This window comes from Phaethon lepturus, unplaced genomic scaffold (genome assembly GCF_000687285.1).
Source record: "Phaethon lepturus isolate BGI_N335 unplaced genomic scaffold, ASM68728v1 scaffold18483, whole genome shotgun sequence".
Lineage (NCBI taxonomy): Eukaryota > Metazoa > Chordata > Aves > Phaethontiformes > Phaethontidae > Phaethon > Phaethon lepturus.
This window is the reverse complement of record NW_010531402.1, coordinates 1-21854: the sequence shown is the minus strand read 5'-3', so window position 1 is coordinate 21854 and position 21854 is coordinate 1. Positions and strand designations below refer to the sequence as shown.

The window sequence follows — 21854 nt, the reverse complement described above, 5'->3', positions numbered from 1 at the left end:
CTGGTGTAAATGGGCAGAGTGTGTTAGCAGCCATGTGGAACAGGGCTGTAAAGCCCAGAGTCCCTGGATGATGAGAATGCTGAGCGCTAGGATGTGAATTTGTTAATACTTTAGAAATGTATCCAGAAGAAGAAAAAAGAAAGAGAGGAAAAAAACATTGTGGGAAATTCTTTCCCTCATACATAATAGTTCTCTGTTGATTTAAAATTGCCCTTAGTAATGTGTTGATGCCAGTGAAATATTTCAGCTATAGGAAATGTGAAACCAACTACTGCCTTTCTATGAATTATAAGTCATAAATTGTATGAAAAATATTCAAACTTGCTATAGCTATTCCCCAAGCAGAACCTCTGAGTAATGGAGAAAATGCTGCCATTTTGGGGGGAGTAGGAGGGGACTGAGCTAAGCGAAGCAAAATGCCAAGTGCCAGCGTGTGGCTCTGTGCTAAGTGTGAAATAGTGAATTAGGAACATCGTCTGAGTGTTCCTCCCTTGCTAAGTAAACCATTAGCGAGTATGTTCAGTCAAGCAAAGTTGCTTTTTGCTCCAGATGATACGGGAAAGGGGCATACGTGCTGGGGCTACCTGGCTGTTAGCCAGCGCGCAGAACTGCCCCGTGGGAGAGTTTGTGCCAACCCAGCCATCCTGTTTGTCTTTGTGCCAACCCAGCCATCACATCTGCAGTCGGTGAGCCAGTCCAAGAAGGCACAAACTCTGATTCAGCGCTCAGTGGGCAGGTTGCGATGACAGAATTCCCTTAAAAAATGGCAGTAAAGTGGCAAGATAATAGTATACTGACATTTGCAGGCAAGTCCTTGGTGGTGACATTCATTTCATCCAGTTTTAGACATCTAAAAGCTATAAGTCCAGTTCAAATTAGTCCTCTACTCTTCTGTCACCAAAGGTCAGTTTATCTTCTGTTATATCTTTTCTATGAATTGCCTTTTGGAGATGAGTATAGAAAGGATCTCAGCAACTACTGTTGACTAAGTATCTAACTTTTTGTTGGGTGAAGTTCAGTGAGTTGAATTCAACATTAAAGCTCTGGATTTCAGTTTCTTAATCGTTTCAGAAAAGACTATGTAGCCTTGTGAGGATTTGTGAATTTTACTTTGCAACCAGAGGCTAGAGTCATTGTTGAAAAGTATTCTATATACCTGAGCTGTAAGTAAAAGTATGCACAAACTACAGGAGAGTGTGACTTGCTGTTGTGTAGTTTAGAGTAGTTTAACTAAAATATTCATATTTGCCCCAGTTTTAGTTTTCAGGTTATGTGTCTGGCACGAACATTAACTTCTGAGTGATGGATGTGTGCCCAATAAAATACAGCTAAAAAGACTAATAATGTGAAATGCAGTTCCGTGTGCCTAATCATTTTCCAAACAGATAGTGAATGATGCCCCAGCTGTACTGAAAACAGCAGTCTGTCTTTCCCATTGACTCTAATGGGGCTCAGCAGAAATCAACTCCTGCCTAATTAGTTTCTTGTGGCATCTTGTGAAAACTTAAAGCTTTTACTGTGTTCAGGTGTGACTAAGAAACATGCTCTCAAATATCAAAAGCTAATTATTTCATTCTATTCCATGCTCTGTCAAGCTATGCTGCCTTTCCAGATCTGACTCAAAGTTTATTTTAAGGAATCTTAAAGTACACATTTCTGTTTGATGCTTCTTTAATTGGCAGAGTCCAGGTAGGTTGTGGTTTTTTGTTATTTTCTTCTTTTAATTTTTGAGTTGTATAAGGCATGCAAATGTTTTCAAAATACGAGTCCATTTGGCTTCAGGCACCTGTGATCTGGTGTGAATTATAAAATGTTTCTATAAATGTAAGAATGCTTTCTGCTTTCTAGCCTGCAGTACAGTGCTTGGGTTTTGTCTCAATATGATTCAATTCTTGTTTGCTTTATACAGGAGATGGCTGTCCGAGCACTGAAGCAGACAGGTAGCAGAAGTATTGAAGCAGCTCTGGAGTATATCAGTAAGATGAGCTACTTGGATCCTAGAAATGAACAGATAGTACGTGTAATTAAGCAGACCTCACCAGGTAAGCATGAACTTTTTTAAAAAATTAAAAAATTCTACTTTCTTGCAATAAGCTATTTTTTGAAAGTACAGTCGTTGCAGGTGAGAAGTAGTGACATGACAGTATTCAATAGTACTTTTGTGGGGGACAATGACATGAACATGGCCCTGCAAAGTGAGCTGGGCTGGAAGCTGAACACAACTAGTGCTTTGCAAGAGCACATTTGTAGTCCACCTTCTTAAACACAAGGCTATTTATCCTTCAGTGCAAATCACCTCAATCATCTCAAGTTTACCACAAAGTAAAAGCTTGCACGTAATTGCCAGTTTGGAGTTGTGAGATAGCTCTCTTCCTAGGAATTCACTCATGTTAACATCCTTGTAAGTACACTGCAGAAAGAGCTTGGGCCAGGATAACAGCTTTTCCACTCATCTCTGCTAGTCTGCTTCAGTTCTGTTTCACGTAAATTAGCAAATGTGAGGATTTGGGCCCTGCATATGCCTCAGCAGCAAACACCAGACCACAGCTGACAAAAGGCCTTGCAAGAGTTGTTTCCATTCAGATATTAGCACTTACAGCACTGCAGAATGCATTTGATCTGTGATCAGGATAGGCTCTGGTTTGGATAGTTTGTTACTTTTGTTTTCTTTCAGTTTCAAAAACTGTCCAAGCAGACAAATAACCCACCTCTGACTGGCTGAACCTGTGTAATCACACAGTGTTACATGCTGCAGAGGGGTTAGTGGGCAAAGGGTTGAGCAGATTGGAGAGCCATTGTGAGGGGCCTATTTTGTTGGACAAGGAACTTCTCTTGTGTCAGTGGCAAAATCGAAAATCTGTGTTAGGAAGGGTGTTAAATCTGGGGTAGTTGATAGAGAGGCATGTCCAGAGATAAGGAAAGCTGAGGAAGAGAAAGCCCATGCAGTTTACAAAGAGAAATCCCTAGACAGGAAGGAGGTCTTCAGTAAAGCCACTTCTTTCCTGTGGGTAGCCACATATAGGGAAGGTGGAAAAGGGAAAGGACCTCATTTTCCAGGTGGTCACTCTCAGGAATGGTTCTTCAGATGTGTTAAAAAAGGGTGTATAGTTCTGCCCTTTGTATCAGTCTTAGACTTCCTGTTTTATTATTTGGGTAAATTCTGGAAAACCCTAAGAAAATACTTCCTGGAATGTTACCCTGCAGGATGACCACCTGACAGACAAAGTAGTACTGGTCAGTTTGCTATTTGGAGAGCTCAGTCCTAATACATGCACAAATGTGGTCTCAACTGAGCCTTAAGCAGGATTTTAAATAACTTCGACAGAATTACTGAACTGTTTTTTGCTTTATATTAAAAAGATTTTATTCCTTAAAGTGAAAGAACACACCAGTTGTAAAAAAGCATACATTTCCTCTGAAAGGGTTACAAAATCTTTCCAGGCTAACATTTTAATTACTCAGTTGTCTTTCATTTTCATTTAGTTTTGCTTTCTTAACATTCCATTGCATGCAGCTGTTTTGAATACTTAACCTTTTAAGCTGAAGATCCGCCTTTACTTTTAGGGTACACAGAATGCAAAACTTAAATTGATGCTTGCCTGCCTGAGGTGCCACAAAATCATACTCATTTGTTTGGTATGGTATTGTTTGTGCTAGGATAGCACAGATCTCCTCTAGTTGATTAGGAAGCATGTAATGCTACTTGGGAGCTTTTCATTTGCAGTTTGAGAATTTCCATCTTCTGTTTTTTGAGTTCCATATATTGGTGTATGGAAATACATTTTCAAATTAATAATTTTTGTCTTGCTTTAACTTCAGTAGTAAAGCTAACAAGAGCTTCAGCATACTGGCAAGACTCCACTAAAACTTACCAGATACTGCTGTGGGAGAGAGTGCTATGTATAAAAACAGATGATTCCATGAGTATAGGTGATCAATCTTAAGAATACACTCTGATCTAGAACTTTCACAGGCAAGAGATAGTCATAACAGTTACTGTGTTGGATAGGAATGTGTGAAAAAAAAAAATCTGCAACTACCACGTTTGGTATCTTCACAAATCCAAATATTCCTCTGTCAGACCAGAACAGACTTACTGCCATAGAAATCTAGGAGGTGGACGTCATATCTCTCTTCACATCAGCAAGATTCCTTGTACAACTGATGTGTCCCAAAGGAGGACAATTATTGCAGCTACTTTCCTTCATGGTCTCTGATAGGGAAAAAGAAAGTCAGTTTATCCCAGAGGCTCAGCCTGAATCCTACTGACAGAGATAACAATTGGGTCTTATGGCTGCCTCCCACCTCCAGGTTTTAGCCACTTCCTAGGATGCTTTGGATTGCAACAGCCTCATCAGTGCATCTCACTGTGTCCCAAGTGTGTTCCCCTATCAGGGAATGCTGTTATAAGTACAACCTCAGCCTTGTGTTATCATAGGAAAAGGAGTTGCCAATTATAGATTTCACTTTAACGGACTGATTATTTTCCACATTGATTCCATTTCAAAACGTTGCATTGTTTATGAAAGTGTAATTTAGTATGGGGGCAGCCTCTTCAGTGTGGAGAGATAGTGCATAGACCTGTCTTAATAACATGTACATCCTTATGTGACTGTGTGGAGCAGGCTTGTGTGTATCATAGAATCATACAAGAGTTTGGGTTGGAAAGGACCTTTAAAGGTCACCTAGTCCAACCCCCTGCAATGAGCAGGGACATTTTCAACTAGAGAAGGTTGCTCAGAGCCCCATCCAACCTGACCTTGAATGTTTCCAGGGATGGGGCATCTACCACCTCTCTGGGCAACCTGTGCCAGTGGTTCACCACCCTCATTGGGAAAAATTTCTTCCGTATATCCTGTCTAAATCCACCCTCTTACAGTTTAAAACTGTTACCCCTTGTCCTATCGCAACAGGCCCTGCGAAACAATCTGTCCCCATCTTTCTTCTAAGCCCTCTTCAAGTACTGGAAGGCTGCATAAGGTCTCCCCCAGAGCCTTCTCTTCTGCAGGCTGAACAAGCCCAACTGTCTCAGCCTGTTCTCACAGGAGAACTGTTCCATCCCTCTGATGATTTTTGTGGCCCTCCTCTGGATGCAGTCCAGCAGGTCCGTATCTTTTCTGTGCTGAGGGCTCCAGAGCTGGATGCAGTACTGCAAGTGGAGTCTCCCCAGAGCGGAGTAGAGGGGCAGAATCACCTCCCTCAACCTGCTGACCACACTACTTTTGATGCAGCCTACAATATGGTTGGCCTTCTGGGCTGCAAGTGCACACTGCCAGGTCATGTTGAGCTTCTCATCAACCAACACCCCAAGTTCTTCTCCTCTGAGATGTCAGTGCACCACTCAGCTTGGCGTCGTCTGTAAACTTGCCAAGGGTGCCCTCAATCCCACTGTCTATGTCATTGATGAAGATACTAAACAGTCCTGGTCCCAACACGGACTCCTGAGGGGCACCACTCGTCACCGATCTCCATCTGGACATTGAGCTGTTGACCACTGCCCTCTGGATGTGACCATCCAACCAATTTCTCATCCACCCAACAGTCCACCCATCATATCCATATCTCTCCAATTTAGAGAGAAGGATGTTGTTGGGGGACCATGTCAAAGGCCTCACAGAAGTCCAGATAGATGAAATCGATAGCTCTTCCCTTGTCCACTGATGTGGTCACTCCATCCTAGAAGGCCACTAGGTTGGTCAGACAGGACTTGTCTTTGGTGAAGCCATGCTGGCTGTCTCGAATCACCTCCCTGTCCTCCATGTGCCTTAGCATAGCTTCTGCAGGTGAGGAGTCAATGTGCTGCATCTGGCCCAGATGGCCTCTGCTGTAATACACATAATTGGGAAAGCTTGCAATCCAATGCTCAAGCCTGTTAGCGCAATATGACTATTCTTGTGGACCTTGTGAAGTCAGGATTTTAAAAGGAAATTGTTCAGGCATATACGGGCGAAGTCCTGTGATTTGTGAAAACTGAAGAACCAGAGGGGGAACAAAAGAGTAAGTGACAGCACAGTCTCCCCTTGTCTTTTTAGCATAGCCAGTGCTTTATACACCTGCAATTTGTCCTCACATCAAAGAACTGATGAAAAGTGCCATTGATACTTGCAGCGTAGGAATGCTGCTATCTTGTCTCTACACATTCTTCAAGCTAAGATTAACATGTTGACACCCTGAAAGGTTTGCCTTCCAAACAGGTGGAAGATTGAGAAATATGAGGGGATACTCTGTCTCCAGCACGTAGGAAGGAATACAGAACAAACTGCGTGATGCCTTTGTTGCAAATGAAGGAGAGGGAAACAAGGATTTTTGAGGAGAACGATGGAACAGAGAGATGTAAACAAATCCCCAGCATGAGCAGTGAGCTCACTGTACAGATGTGGACTATGGGATGACTTAGTAGCTTATAGTAATGTTGACTTTTAAGTTCTATTGACAGTGCTTCCGGGAGCTTTTTATCTCATGTTGGTGCTGTACTTAACTCCCTGCTCTGTAGCTTCCTCCTGTCTGTGAATAATGACTGGTAATACTGGTCCAGCTTTAAAAACCAGGCTGTAATGCAATATGATGATTTCATAGTTAAGGAATTTGTGCTTCTATTTTCATGATTTGGTAGAACTCCCTGATGATTCCTGGCATGAGCAGTGTTGTGGGCCAGTAGCTTGTTATCAGTAGTAATACTTGGCACCTATAACTTTAAATGTTCAGAGTGCTTAATTTAGATTTTGGAAGGTGTTTTTATAACACATACTCCCTACGCAGTGTGTGTGTGTGCATGTGTGTGTATGTCTGTATGTATAGATGGATGAGTAATGCAAAGTAATTGGTTCATCTGAATTGCTTCCTAACATTCTTTTGTGTTTTTTTTATAAAGGAAAGGGTATTGTGCCAAATAATGTAACCCGCAGGCCAAGCTTCGAAGGATCAAACGAATCTTTTCCGTCCTACCATCAGATCAGTAATGCAGCCTATGAAGGAACAGGTTTTGGAGCAGAAGGTGCAAATATGCTTACTGAAGTTCCAAGGCCATACATGGACTATTTAATCTCTGCCTCGCAGTCTACAGCTATGAATGCTCCTGTACAGCGGCCCTCTGGAGTAGGCACTCACAGCACACCCACAAGCCATCAGCAGAAAACATACCCTGCAAATATCGAATCTTCTGTGATTAATTATCCAGTGGCTAATCACAGCAGTCAAGCTTTGCAGCTGCAGGCGTCCCATGGCTCCAACAGCCAACATTACAGTAGGCAGCACATGATGGTACAGGGGGAGCCGATGGGGTATGGTGTTCAGCGGAGTCCATCCTTCCAAAACAAGATGCAGCAGGAGGGAGGATACGCCAATCTCCCAAATAAAGGGGCAGTTGTTCAGAATAATTCTGGTCATGCATTTCAGCAGGCACCAGCAAGCCTGTATATATCACATTCTCATCACAAACAGACAAGTCCTTCTTCTCATCAAATGCATGTGATATCCAGAGGTCCAGCCTTTGCTAATGATTTTTCAGACACTCCACCACAAAATCTATTAACTCCGTCTAGAAATAGCCTAAACATGGACCTCTATGACATGAATAATCCTCAAGTTCAGCAGTGGCAGGCAGCAACACCGTCACGCCGAGATTCTTTACAAAATCCAGGAATAGAAACATCTCCACGGCAACATGTATCCTTCAGACCTGATGCCACAGTGCCAAGCAGAACAAACTCCTTTAACAACCACCAGCAACAGCCACAAGTGACAGTGTCTATAAGACAGGTTCCTTCGGGAAAACCTGATCCTTCCATTTCATCTCCAAATACGATCACAGCAGTCACATCTGCACATATTCTCCAGCCAGTGAAGAGCATGCGAGTGATGAGACCTGAGCCTCAGACTGCAGTGGGACCTTCCCATCCTGGTTGGTTACCTGCACAGGCATCGGCCGTGGATGGCTTGGAGATCATTGAGCAGCATGTGCCACCTGTTGGAGCATCTAATGCCTATCAGCTAGATGTGGATTATAGTAACCAGGAACTGCGGTGTCCACCACCACCGTATCCAAAACATTTGTTACTGCCTGGTAGCTCTGAGCAGTTTGATATCAACTGCTTATGCATGGGTGTAGAGCAGACCCTCCGTGTAGTCCCCAATTCAACGTGCAATAAGGCGGAAGAGAACAGTGAGCGAAATGACAAGAGCAGCAAGAACACTAAAGCTGAAAAGCCAAGCAAGGATAAAAAGCAAATTCAGACATCTCCGGTGCCTGTGCGAAAAAATGGCAAAGATGAGGAAAAGCGAGAATCCCGAATAAAGAGCTACTCACCTTTTGCCTTCAAGTTCTATATGGAGCAACATGTAGAAAATGTCATAAAGACCTACCAGCAGAAAATTAACAGAAGATTACAATTGGAGCAAGAAATGGCTAAAGTAATTCTCCTTGTTTTGTTATAATAAAAGCTAATGGGGTCAAATTGATTATTACTATTTTAAATCATTCAAAAAATTTATAAAGGCAGACTCCACTGGAAGTGGTAGGTATCCAACACCTCCCTATACCAGTCTGTTTTCACTTAGAAGCCTGGAGGCAGGTCTGGGAGGCTGTTTGAAAACCTGAGATGTGAAAGAATATATCTTCATACCAGAAAAGTAAAATGAAGCAAACCCCCTTGCCCTCCAGTAAGAAAGTATTTGGTTTAGGGAAGAACTCAGAAGCCAGGTTTGAGGCTGAGATAACCCTGGCAATATTTTGGCAACTCTTGCAAAACTCTGAAAAAAGTTTTCCCTTTGCTCCAGTTCTTCCTTCCTTGTTCCATGGTAGCCAGTCATTCACCAAAGCCATGGTTCGACTTGGAAGTGTATTCACTGTGCCATATTTTCAGAAGAATATGTAATACTTGACTGGAAGTTGTCTGTTGAATACATGTAAGTAATAATACTGTGCAAGTAATCATATCTTGCCCAGCTTGAACTGATCTTGGGACCCTTGCTGGAACTTCTTCTAGAAGCAGGCCTCAGGGAGGTGCACTTTTTGAATGAGAGCGCCTCTTTCATGCCTAATTGTAGCTCTCAAACCTAAGCTGATTCACTCATAGGGCTTTCAAACAAAGCTGCCAAGTTCTGATGGTTGCTCTGGCAGTTTTGGTTTTAATTTTTAAATGTGGAAGAGGTTTTTTTTCCCCAGGCACGACTAGAATATGACTAGTCTGCTTTTGTATCTAAGGATAAACGCTAAGGAAAGCTGTTATTAACGCATAATGGCTAATAATTAACTACCTGATCTTTCCTAGCAGAGTCAATTTCCAGAGTCGGTTAATTTCATGCTCATATTGCTCCAGGAAACTCAGTGGTTTGTTTGTTGAGGTTAAAATTAAATGAATGTATTTCTAAAATCTCTTGAAAGGTTGTCGTTTTAGTGACAGTTAATAGTTTGTCCTCACTGCAAGTACAGATTGTGTTGCATCACTTGGATTTAGTGGATATTTTCCTGAGATTGAGATAGGGAATGAACTCTAAAGAAATAAGACATCAGCTAATTGCCTTAGTGCTTCGCTTCTGACTCTTCAGCTTTCCCTCACTTCATAACTCAGAGATAATTCATCTATAAACAAAAACAACTCCTTCCCCTAGCAACCTCATCACTGGCTGCAATAATACACTATGAACTCAGGAGATTTTGGCTATCTGAATATCATATTATTCTGGAATTAACCAAGAACACAACACACTAATTATTTTACCTTAAAACAATAAACACTTGCTTTATTATGGATGGAGGTATTTGCCTTACATTTTAAAAACAGTATTACTTGTTTTGATTTGACTGTTGCCTTCAGTCTGACAATTCATCCTACCTGTTCTGCAAGGTTCTGCAGACCTCCTCCATCCTTTATTCATACAGATTTCATTTTTATACTGTGGGGATCTCACTGCATAGTCTGGCTGCCCACATTCATCTTTAAAGACATAGACTACAGATGTGAAATGAAATCAATCTAAGCAGCGGCCCTATGGGCTTATGCTTGCGTGTCTAGCCTGCTAATCAGGCAGCTTCAACCCCATCCACCCTCCTCTCTATTGCCCCTTCCCACCAGGCACTAATCTTCCTTTCTGAGTGCTTTGGTTGCCAGCTAATTTAGGATTCTAGAAATGGGGTATGCAGAAAGAAAGAGGCATGCTGCAGAGGATGAGTTGTCAGAGGATCCTGGGGATCAGCCCAGGGGTTTCTGCTGGTGGAGGCACCAGTGGCTCTTGGAGAGGGACAGGCACTGAAGTTGGCAGTCTTGGCAGTGTGCAGGCTCTGTCTTGAAGGGTGAGGAAAGTCTGGTTGGATACTGCTGCTTCTCCCTTTCTCAGGAGGTCTCTACCCGCCGCCATATGAAGTGTTGCTTGCAGTTAGTTGGAGGCTCTCTGGGGACAGGAGGTGGACAAGCCAGCTTTTTTACAGCTTAGGTGCAGAGGGGAAATAATACAGTTAGAGGGGAAATAGCACCAGGGTCTGGGCTGCAATGGCTGAGGGGAGGCCAGAGCTGAGGGTTATATGCACGTATTTTGGAAGGGAAAGGGGAGAAGTTTATAGAACAGGTAGTCAGGAGATTTACAGACTTTGAAAGCAGAGGATGTATGTGGCAGAGGAAGAAAAATAGTTTCTAAAGAAGAAGGCTCCCAAGGCACTTGGGAATGTGTAGGTCAAAACCCAACAGTTGAACAGCACTCAAGGTAGGAACTGTTAATGTGAGTTGCGCTGGAGAACCATTCATGAACAAAGCGGACTGCTGCACGTAGGTTTAAGTTTCAGTTTAAGTTAAGGTGTACTGCAGTGAGCATACATATAGTGGAGTGCAGTGGCAAAAGTGCACATTTGAAAGGTGTAAACCAAATGCCCAAATCAGATTTGTTCTGTTCCCCTCTCTGACAGTACTGCCCCATGCCTCTTCATTCAGTCAAATGAGAAAGGCAGACCAATCTCAGATATGGCAAATTCCCGTAACAAGTTAGGGCACGGTGAATTTGCCGGTATTTCAGAAATACCTCAACAGACAGACAAGAGAATATATCTCTCATGAATGCATCTTTTCTGGTTCTTGGTTAATTTTTCTGAGAAATGTGTTTTGGGAATGCTAGTTTATTGTTCTCTTGCTATGAATGTAACAGTACTAGCTCTTGTGGTTTGCTTTCCTTTGTAAAGGCTGGCCTTTGTGAAGCAGAACAGGAACAAATGAGGAAAATTCTCTACCAGAAGGAGTCCAACTACAACAGACTTAAAAGAGCTAAAATGGACAAATCTATGTTTGTGAAAATCAAGACTCTGGGTATTGGTGCATTTGGAGAAGTATGCCTGGCCTGCAAAGTGGATACCCATGCCCTGTATGCCATGAAGACTCTGCGAAAGAAAGATGTGCTAAACAGGAACCAGGTGGCTCATGTCAAAGCGGAGAGGGACATACTTGCTGAGGCAGACAATGAGTGGGTGGTTAAACTCTATTATTCCTTCCAAGATAAAGAGAACTTGTACTTTGTGATGGACTACATCCCTGGCGGGGATATGATGAGTCTACTGATTCGAATGGAGGTCTTTCCAGAGCGTCTGGCTAGATTTTATATTGCAGAGCTCACTTTGGCGATAGAGAGTGTGCACAAAATGGGATTTATTCACCGAGACATCAAGCCTGACAACATTCTGATAGACCTTGATGGGCATATCAAACTGACTGACTTTGGGCTGTGTACTGGATTCAGGTGGACTCACAATTCAAAATACTATCAGAAAGGTAGTGTTCTTAGGCTTTATTTGTGATGTTATTGCATTATTTATTTTGAAACAAACAGGTAGCTCTTGGTATAAATGCCAACACAGAAGAAAGTGGTGTGGACATTGACAAAGTGTCAATGGCAGTATGATGCTCCTGTCTCGCACTAACTCATTCAGTTAGTTTGTTTCCGGTCCTTTGTTTCCAATACTGTTTAAATTCCTATCACTAATCTGGCTGACCACTGCAGTAGCAACAGTTTTTCAGTTTATACTTGTTTGGACGGTCTCTTTTGATGGTGAAATAATTTAATCACAGATTTAAAGTAGTCTGCACGCCTCCTGTGTGTGCCATTGAGGAGTATTGGTGTCTGTTGGCAAAAAGGTCATAAACAATTGGTATAGCTAATCTAAATATACCATTGTTCCATATCTCCCATATGGGAGCATGCTTCCTTGCACTGAGACAGACATCTTGCTGGATATGAAAAACCAGTTGTGAAGGGCAGGGCAGAAGGAAGTGCCGTGGGTTTAAAGTTTAAATGCTGTTCTTCAGTGAGAGTGGAAAATGGCACAACTAGATCTAGACAAATACTTTTCTCTTTGTGTGTTTTGTTTTATGACTGTGAATGTAAACTTTCTCTCCCATTTGAAAGGGAGCCATATCAGACAAGACAGCATGGAGCCCAGTGATCTTTGGGATGATGTGTCCAATTGTAGATGTGGAGATAGGCTGAAGACATTGGAACAGAGAGCTAAGAAGCAGCATCAGAGATGTCTAGCCCACTCGTTAGTTGGAACCCCTAATTATATTGCTCCTGAAGTCCTGCTTCGTAAAGGTAGATAACCTGTATTTTTCTCCTGTTTAAGTGAACATCGATACTTTGATATACTTTTTTATTTTTTTGCCTTAAATAAGCTTGCTGCTTTGAATATTGTCATTCTGAAGGCCACAAACACTTAGCTCAGATTAAGGACAACAGATTTCTCTACATGTTCCACTGTTTGGCATCACACTGCTGACATTGATGGTGGTCATGCTTTGTGTGTCTGTGTACATCTACACTCAGGGGCCTTTGAATGAGACTGCTAATAAACATGTCAGATGATGTTGGCAGTGATATTTTTCAAGTATAAATCAGATTATCTGTACTCATGGGGTATGACTATGACCGCTAGCAAGTTTACATAGTTTATATAGCCAGCTGACAGTTCTGGATCACTGGTGTAAACTTGTGGAAACATGTCCTCCAGATTCCCAGAATCTTGGGGAAACTCAACAAAAAGTCTTCCACAATTTACAGTGGACACCCTGCATTCAAAAGCTTGGCTTAAGGAATTTAGATAGTATTTGGTGGCCATCCATGCAGAACAGACATGGTCACTGTAGTAAGGAGATTAGATGTTCAACGTTGTCTCCAAGTCAGATCCTAAGCCTAATCTTCAAGTTGAGAGATTTCACACTGGACCTTACATTATCCAATGACACAAACCACCACTGAAATCAGTGTTCAAATCCGCCATTTCTTTTTCAGAGATCTCAAACATATACCTTATTTGTCTTGTCACAGCAATTAAATGATTGAAATTGTTCCTCTGCTTGGAACTTGCTCAAAAAGTGATCTGTGGCTTTCTTCTGTCTCTAGAGCCAGGCTATGTCTTTCAGCAGCTTTTCAAACTCGTGGTGTCACCTCCACTGAACTTAGGGGAGGACATCAGTCACTAAACCTTTTTGTTACTCTTTTGAGGTCCAGTGTGTGCTGTGTAGTGATGTAGTTCTGGGACAGGGCATGAAAAAAAAAAAACTTATTTCTTGATTTCACCACTTGCTTATGTTGAGAATTAAATTTATTCAGAAAGATGCCCAGACAACAGGATTAGATCTTTACTGACAGCCATAGAATTCAGGTCAGCAAGGAGAAGCGACTTTATGATCAAGGTGGATTGGAGTCCTTTGTTTTTAGGTCACAAATTGTTTGTCTGAGAAAAGACAGAAATCTGTCTGTATGTTTTGATACTTTATTGCAAGTATCTGTACACATTCTCCTTGGTTGGTGGAGGGCAACCTTTTGACTTGCCTTTCAGGATACACTCAGCTCTGTGACTGGTGGAGTGTTGGTGTGATCCTCTTTGAGATGTTAGTGGGACAGCCTCCTTTTCTGGCTCCTACACCCACAGAAACCCAACTGAAGGTAAGTTGAAGCAAAATTCCAGTCTGAGGTAGCAAAATGTTAACATTTTTCCTTCTCTTCTCCTCCATGCACAGACTATCCCCTATTGTTTTACTAGAGAAAGGAGCAGTGATTACAAAAGCCTGTTTTTTAAATAGTTCTATGCAGGGACAAATCCTTACAGTTGGCAATGCAAGTGTTTCAAAGTCAAACAGTGAGTAGTTGTTTATTAGAAATGGTGTATCTTATGACCACTTTTCCTGGTTTACATTTTGGAGACGAAATGAAGTGATTCCTTGAAGTCATTCCATGAAGTCATGTGTAAACTGAGTATGTTCTCAAATCGGACTATGGGAGCATTCAGGAAGGAATTTGCCTTTTTTTAAATGGAATTGCTCCTTTTATCTGCTGTCTGACAATGTTTCTTGATTCATTAAAGTAATTATTAACAGCTGATGCAGTCTAATCATTGGGTTCTTGAACCTCTAAAATAACTATACAGACTGTGAATTGACTGGTTATGCATATACTTCTGTACAGCTGACAATCAGAAGGATTTTGTTTCCAGGATTAGAAGTTGTCTAATACCCTTCTTACCTCCAGGTGATAAATTGGGAAAGCACACTGCACATTCCTTCACAGATCAAGCTGAGCCCTGAGGCAACTGATCTCATCACAAAGCTCTGCTGTGCTGCTGAGGACAGGCTTGGAAGAAATGGAGCAGATGACATTAAGGCCCATTCTTTCTTTCACTCCATGGACTTCTCTACTGATATCCGTAGGCAGCCAGCTCCCTATGTCCCAAAGATCAGCCATCCAATGGACACTTCAAATTTTGATCCGGTTGAAGAAGAAAGCCCTTGGAACGATGCTAGCGGTGACAGCACTAGGACATGGGATCCACTAGCCTCTTCTAATAGTAAACACACAGAACATGCTTTTTACGAGTTTACTTTCCGAAGGTTCTTCGATGACAACGGGTATCCTTTCAGGTATCCCAAACCTTCTGGAATGGAAGTTGGCCAGTCTGAGAAATCTGATGTAGAAGACAAAGGTGTGGTGGATCAGACTGGAGCTTGTCAGCCTGTATATGTGTAAATTATTGTACAGACAACTCCAGATAAGACTATCTCAAATCCAGTAGGGCCTTTAACTGATCCTTTAGGAGCTGATCCTGCAGTGCTTGTTCAGGTGTAATTCAGCTGAGGCTGGAATTGGCCTGGGGAGTCGGAATCTTGCAGGGCCAGGTCCTGAAAATGGCACTCTTGAAAGTTCAGGTCAGTTTTACTGTAAATAGCTTTGTTGATAATTACACTTGAAATCCTGGTCTTCATCAAAATCCGCAAGGCCAGCAGTCTGTCATTTCTAGGCCTATTTTTATTTGAGGTCAGCATCCCCCTACTCAGATTAACATTTACAGACTTCTGCAACCGTCAGCGTTATTTTTTAAAATGAATAAAGAGCACTTATATTTTGTTTATAGCAGGGGTTTTTTTCTTACTAAATTATAGGGATTAACTTTGACAAATCATGCTGCTGTTCTTCTTTTCTACATTTTTATTTTATCCATAGCACTTATTTCACATTTAGGAAGATGCATAAAGCTGAAGAACATGTGATGAAAGGTCTCTGTGCAATAATGTAAGAAAGAAAAAAAGAAGAAAAACGAAAAAAAAACCTGCTCTTAATTTTCTAAATTTACTGATGTATTCGCACCGTGATTTTTGTTTATTATATGTATTTTCCACATTTCAAAATTGTGACATAACCTTAAAGCTGCTTTATTTCCTTCTGCTTATTGGAGTGTAATAGAAAGTGTGAGCAAGTGACAATTTGGGTGTGAATTCATTGTCTAGTGTGTGAAGAATGTTGCATGAGCAGTGCTTTTCTATTTGAAATGGCCTTTTCTTGCCATTCACAGGCAGGTCCTGTGGATCCACTTTTACTAAGGGTCTAAAATTAGACCATTTTAAACCGTGTGTTGGTAATGTATTGTGTGGGTGGTTTCCTCTTATGATTGTATCCAAAATTAATTTTGTAAAAGAGATTGCAACGGTTCTAACTGAATAGTGATTTTGTGGTCTGATGTAATAGATCAGTAAACACATATCATCGGCACACACGTTTCCCCACAACGGATCAATAGCAAGACCATTATTACAAAGCTCATTAGTGGCAACAGTCTAGCTCAGGCTTATTCACGTAGCATGCAGCACAGTGTCCGTTGTTTCATCCTAGCAGTAATGCAGAGCACCAGTACTACCATCTGTAGCTCAGCATCTTCAAAACAGAATATCTAACGTAACACATCGAGATCCTTGTTGCGATGAGGCTGACGTTGAGTGTGTGCAGCTCCACAGGCGTCTACGGAACCTGGAGATACGCGGCTTTTCCAGATCCCTGGACATGACTGGCTGTGTATCTGTTTAGGATCCTAATGTTTTAGGCACTGACATCTGAAAACGTTGGCATTGCTCATAGGTCGTTCTGCCCTGTTGTCTATAGATAAAAATGTTGCTGTGATGGAGCACCATAGTCCTGCATTTCTGTGAAATTATAGGCATACTTTGAAATATCAATTCTTAACTATGTTAAAATGCGCATTTTTCTTCTATGTATAAGTGAGAATTATTCAAGGTGATATCAGAATACTAAAGATAATTAAGCCATACATATTTGCATATATATTATATATAACTAAATAAGTAAACACACACAAAAATCCTTAATTCAGATTAGTGTAACAGTCCTATTTAAAGTGATTGACATAATAACATTTGAGGAAAACACTCCTTTAATGTGTTTTTGCTTTATTTTATTTTTAAATCTGGAGCTTCATTATTTTTTCTGTATTTTATTCCACATATTATTCCTTAATGTTTTAGCATATCCTATCCTATCCATTGTTTAGATATCTAAGCAACAACATTTAAATTCATCAGCCTAAACTAAACAAAAATGATTGTGTATTTGTTTACATTTGTATGAAAGGAATGTTCTGAGGTATGCAGTGCTTGTGTTGTGACAGTTCATGTAAGATTCAGTATTACTGCTTTTTTATATAGTGATGCCATTTTTTGTTATTTACATCTATCTGACATTCTTTCATGTGGTAGGTTCTTTCTCAGGAACTCAGTTTAACTGTTATTTATTGATATATCATTGCCTTTGAAAGCTTCTACTGGCACAATTTATTAAAAATCTGAATCAAAATCGAAGATGCGTTATGTGTTTTTGAAAAGGATAATTTCTGCCTATTTTAAGGCAGAATTTTTAATGGATTTGTTTTTGTAATGTTAGTGAAGCGTTTGAGTAATAAACATGAGCTCCAAATCTCGCCTCTCGTGCAGCATTTGAAGTGGGGTCTTGCTTGCATCTTTCTCAGACATTGCAGGGGTAAACAGAAACTTGAAATAAATGTTACGAAATTTGGAGAAGAAAAAAATATGCCATATATTGGGACTGGCTCTAAGCATTCTCAGTTCTGCTGAACTTCCTGCAAAAAGCATCTAATACCTTCTTTTAAGAAGTTGTATCAATTCAATGTTTGTTTTTTAAAAAATCTTCCTTTAAAAATAAACAACCAAAAAACCCCTCAGATGTATTTATTGCTGACTGAGAGTAAGAAAGAAGTTTATTAATTCTGAAGTCGTGTTCTTGGTTAAGGCCACGGGTGAGATGCAATCCTAACTTTGCTAATCAAGGTTGAACCTGCTGCTGATCTCGGTGAGGGTTTCAGCAAAGACAGTAACACCACTTACCGTGTGTACAAAGGTCTAAGCAAAAAATGTAAATAGTTGTTGTTTCTAGAGTGGAAGCTTTATAATGGAAGGGTGCCAGTGGCCCAGGAACAGAAAGGGCCTCTGCCGCCTTTCATACCTGTGTCCTTCAGTGCAGCCAGATTTGCCAAGAAGCAGCAACAATTCCTGATAAGCAAATTATTCCTTAGTTGGATGCAAAAGAACGAGCAGTAAAAGTTAGAGGCAGGTACCTAGCTGGAATAACATGAAAGCTAATTGGCTTTTAAACGGAAATCGAAGCAGGAGGTTAACTGCAGGAAGCAGGCGATGGGCTGGAACTTGATGGAAAATCAGTCTCGTAAGAAAATTCTCTTCTTTTCCCTGTGATTTTAGAGGTATGAAATAACTGCCTTAAAGCTTTCCTAGAGAAACTGTAATGAGAAGAGGAATTTAGAACGTACAATTTGGTTCTATCCCAAAATGCAGAAACATTGGCAGAAAATGGCAACTGTTACTAAAATTATTGGAATAAAAAAATATTAAATCTTTGCCACAGGAAATAATCTCAGGAATAGATAATGTAGAAATAGCAACCATTAAAACACACCCAAAAAAAGTGTAAAAACGTTTTTCCTGGCAAAGAAATCTGCTGCAGCAAGGACACGGGAGTTGTGCCTTCCTCCGGTTTCTGTTCTGAGCAGTGAAACGAGCAGTGAACGGTGCTCGGTGCAGGGTCCTGGGCTCATTCCTGTCAAAATAAACGGAGGATCTGATCCATGAAGCTGTGGTCACCTCCTGCACATGCACCAGTAGCTCCAAGGCCTGCAGAAGAAACGGGGGGCCTGGTGACGTGGACAATTTAAATTCAAATGGACTGACGGATGCCCTGACTCGTCAGCTCTCATGGTTTGGAAGGTGCCTTCAGTTCAGCGAGGTGAAAAATACCTGTGTCTGCATCTGTTAATTTTTAGATGGTGAAGAAAATGGGCTTCGTGAAGCAGGCCTTGTGAGGTCTTGAGGATTTCTTAAACTTCAGTGGGACTCAAAAAATAGCAGGGTGTAAGGCACACCTCATCTCCTGGTCCTGGGATCCCCAAGAGCCAGGAAAGCCCCAGGCACTTGGCCCCCTTGGCTGTGGTAAGAAAAGGGGGAACTGAATGAATGTGAGAGGGGTACAGGTGGGTGAGGGGAAATAGCTGGTCGTGTGAGACCATGAGGGGTGGCCTTGTGGAAGGAAAAAGACTTGAAAGATGTCCCAGCCTTGCTGCAGCGTGCAGCGGTTACCACGTGGGGTGCGTGTGCTGAGGAGAACGTTTCCGTCGGCACCTCCCTTTTGTCCTACACTTTTTGGGAGCACGCAGCACATGCCCTCCTGGGAGAGCCTGCTGGGCAGGCGGGAGCCTGCGCACGTGGACGTGCAGCGAGCCAGACCCGCAGCGTTGGGTCACGCTGCACGGGGAAGAAAGAGGCTGCATTGCTGCCCGGCTCCCACACCACCTCCATCCTGGGCTGCTTTGAAGGAGAGCGGAGCAACGGCTCCCTGCGATGCTGCTGGTTTGCCCAGCCAAGTGCCACAAAAGAGCTCGCCGTGTGCCGTGAAGTGCTCGTCACAGACGGTACGTTTTTCCCCTAAACTCCTGGCTGTGCTTCTGAAGGCTGCATCAGCCACGCCGTAAATACACTTGTCACAAGTAATAGCTTTTCTTTTTTTCACACTTTTATGCAGTTGGGCAGCTATGGGTGTGGGGTTTTTTTCCTTTTCTTTTTTCAGGGCAACAGTTGGCTGCACAAGTCTGCTCCTTTCCAAAGGGAGCTTTGATAGCTTTCTGTGGCCAAAGGGGAAATTGGGCTAGAAAGGAGAAGGATCTGCAGGTCACGCAGTAACCTGGCAAGTCTGATGGGATCTCTTTAAGTAATGCAAAGCCTGAAAATTCAATCACCACTCCTGGGGGGCAGTAGCTCAGCCTCTCGTTGTGGTAGCCTTATAGTCTGATGAGTTATTGTGTCTTTTTGATAATTGCTTTCCATAGCGTTGGTCATTCTTGGCCTTAATAGCAACAGTAAGCTCGGCTTAATAACTGCCTGTGGCTTTCCTTGGTCTGACAACAATTTCAGAGTAGGTAGTTTGACAAAAAAGATACCTGATTGTGCTGAATAAGACAACTATCAAAAAAGGAAAGAAAGGAACACACATTTACTTTTATGTGTCTAACTTTGCTACTGGGTCCTCATCACAAGGGCAAACGTTCATGAGAAAATTCTTACGAAAGGCTTGGTTGTCCAATGATTATATACATATATATATATACAGTTCACCAACTATTTACAGTGCTTGGTTTTAGCTCAACATTGGGGGATCGATAAAAGGTTTCTTGGTTTGGTTTTCTAGACATGAAATCTAACAGATAAGAAAGGTCAAAATTCGGGACTGATTTACAGGATAACAGCTTCAAATGCCTCTGTGCAGAGTGTGGTTCTACCTGATGTTATGATGAAACACCAACAGAAGGAGTTTTTTCTAAAGGAGGAACTCCATTGGGTGGAAAGTGGGGAGACCGCAGATACCCAAAACCGAGTGGGGAGTGGCAGAAACAGCAGCAGGTATCTAGGCTGGCTTTACAGCTGCATTTTCTTCGGATGGGGCCAGGGGTGAATAAACAATAGGACCATAGAAATGCCGTCTGGAAGGGACCTCTGGAGATCCGCAGGCCGACCTCCCACTCGGCGTGGGGCCGTGGCCAGCGCTGGCTCTGGCCGGCCAGCGCTTTGTCCAGCGAGAGCCTCCGGGGATGGTACGTCCTCCCCCAGCACGAGGGGCTGCGGCTGAGCGGAGCAGGAGGTGATGGCTGTCGCCAGCCAGATCTGCCGCTCCCCAAGCCCTTGAGGGAAGCCTGGCAGTGGGGATTGCATGACTGTTGCCCTTCCTGGCATCCTGGCACTGCACAGAAGCCTCATATTGCCACTGAGCATCGTACCGTAGCTGTAGGAGTGCACAGAGAGGCAGCGTCCCGGCAAAAGACCTTGAAAGAAGCACGGCTAAAGGGCTGGGCGAAGGATACGAAGCTGTTGAGACGAGGTGGTGCACGTCTCGTCTCGGCTCCGTCCCCAACCTTTGCCCACCGCCGAACGGAGCCATGCACAGCCGGAACACAAGCCTCACCCGGAAGGGATCCTTTTCAGAAAATGTGCCCCCACGCAGCCGTAGGTGAATGGGGTGATGCCAGAGGCCGGACGCCATTTCGCGGATGGCAGCGCCGGACGACTGGCAGAGCACTGGCAGGGCGACGGCGATCTGCTGCTGCAGGCCTCGCGGGCCGCGCGTGGCGTGTCACCACGGGGAGGAGGAAGGCCTTTGCTCTGTTCAGCTTCCCAATGGGTGCCTTGTCCCGGCTGTGCCCTCGGGCTGTAACACCGACACAAGTCAGTGCTCTGCCCCCCAAATGCTTAATACTGGAGGGATTGTCTAAACGCAAGTTATCTCCCAGCAGAAAGCCATCTTTCCGTGCCCAAGGATCGGGCGGTGACTGACAGGCTGTTTCCCTCAGGGAATTCTATCTATGTCGCTGAAGACCAAATCACTGGGCAGAAAGAGGCAAATTTGAATCCATAGTGGGCTTTTTTCCCAAAGAAAACGCTTCTCATAGGAAAATATTGGTTTGACAAAGTGGAAATATTTTGGGGGGAACTTACTGGTGCCTTTACAATCATACTTCAAAAAAAATGATAAAAATAGTTCGTTTCCAAAAAAATAAAAAATGGAATAAAACGGCCGAGGGCTTGTATTGTATATAACAGATAAATATTATAAAAATAAAAATGAACTGCTGTGACTAGGTCATTTTGATGTTTCCAGAACAGATTTTGGAAATATAGTTTCTTGGAAATTTCCAACTGTGTGTTCCAATTTAGGCCTAAAGGATTTTTTTATTTTTAATTCAATTTCCCACATAACAGGCCCTGCCAATTTAAACTAGCTCTAAAAATAGCAAAAGAGGTCAAACAAATCTGAGTAATATCTGGAATTAAAATTAATTTAATTGGCAACCTCATCTCGCACGTAACTCTGATGCCGTCAGTCGTCTTGCCCTCTTTTTAAACGTAATCCATGTCCCCGCCAGGGCTCGGGATGGGGGTCGCGGCAGAAGCGGTACCGAGGTTGTGACGCGCTGGGCCGGCGTCTGCACCGTCCTTCGTGCTGGGGGACAGCCCGGGCGC

General features: G+C 42.6%; 1 protein-coding gene across 1 annotated transcript; it reads left to right on the top strand.

Annotated features, from left to right (window-relative positions):
• Positions 1-1909: 1909 nt before the first annotated feature.
• On the top strand, positions 1910-14997 carry LATS2 (large tumor suppressor kinase 2; the record flags this gene model as incomplete). Its single annotated transcript, XM_010284552.1, has 6 exons — positions 1910-2042; positions 6872-8409; positions 11168-11750; positions 12385-12567; positions 13814-13920; positions 14503-14997. Coding segments are annotated over 6 exons (3039 nt in total), but the record flags the coding sequence as incomplete, so codon positions are not given.
• Positions 14998-21854: the final 6857 nt, after the last annotated feature.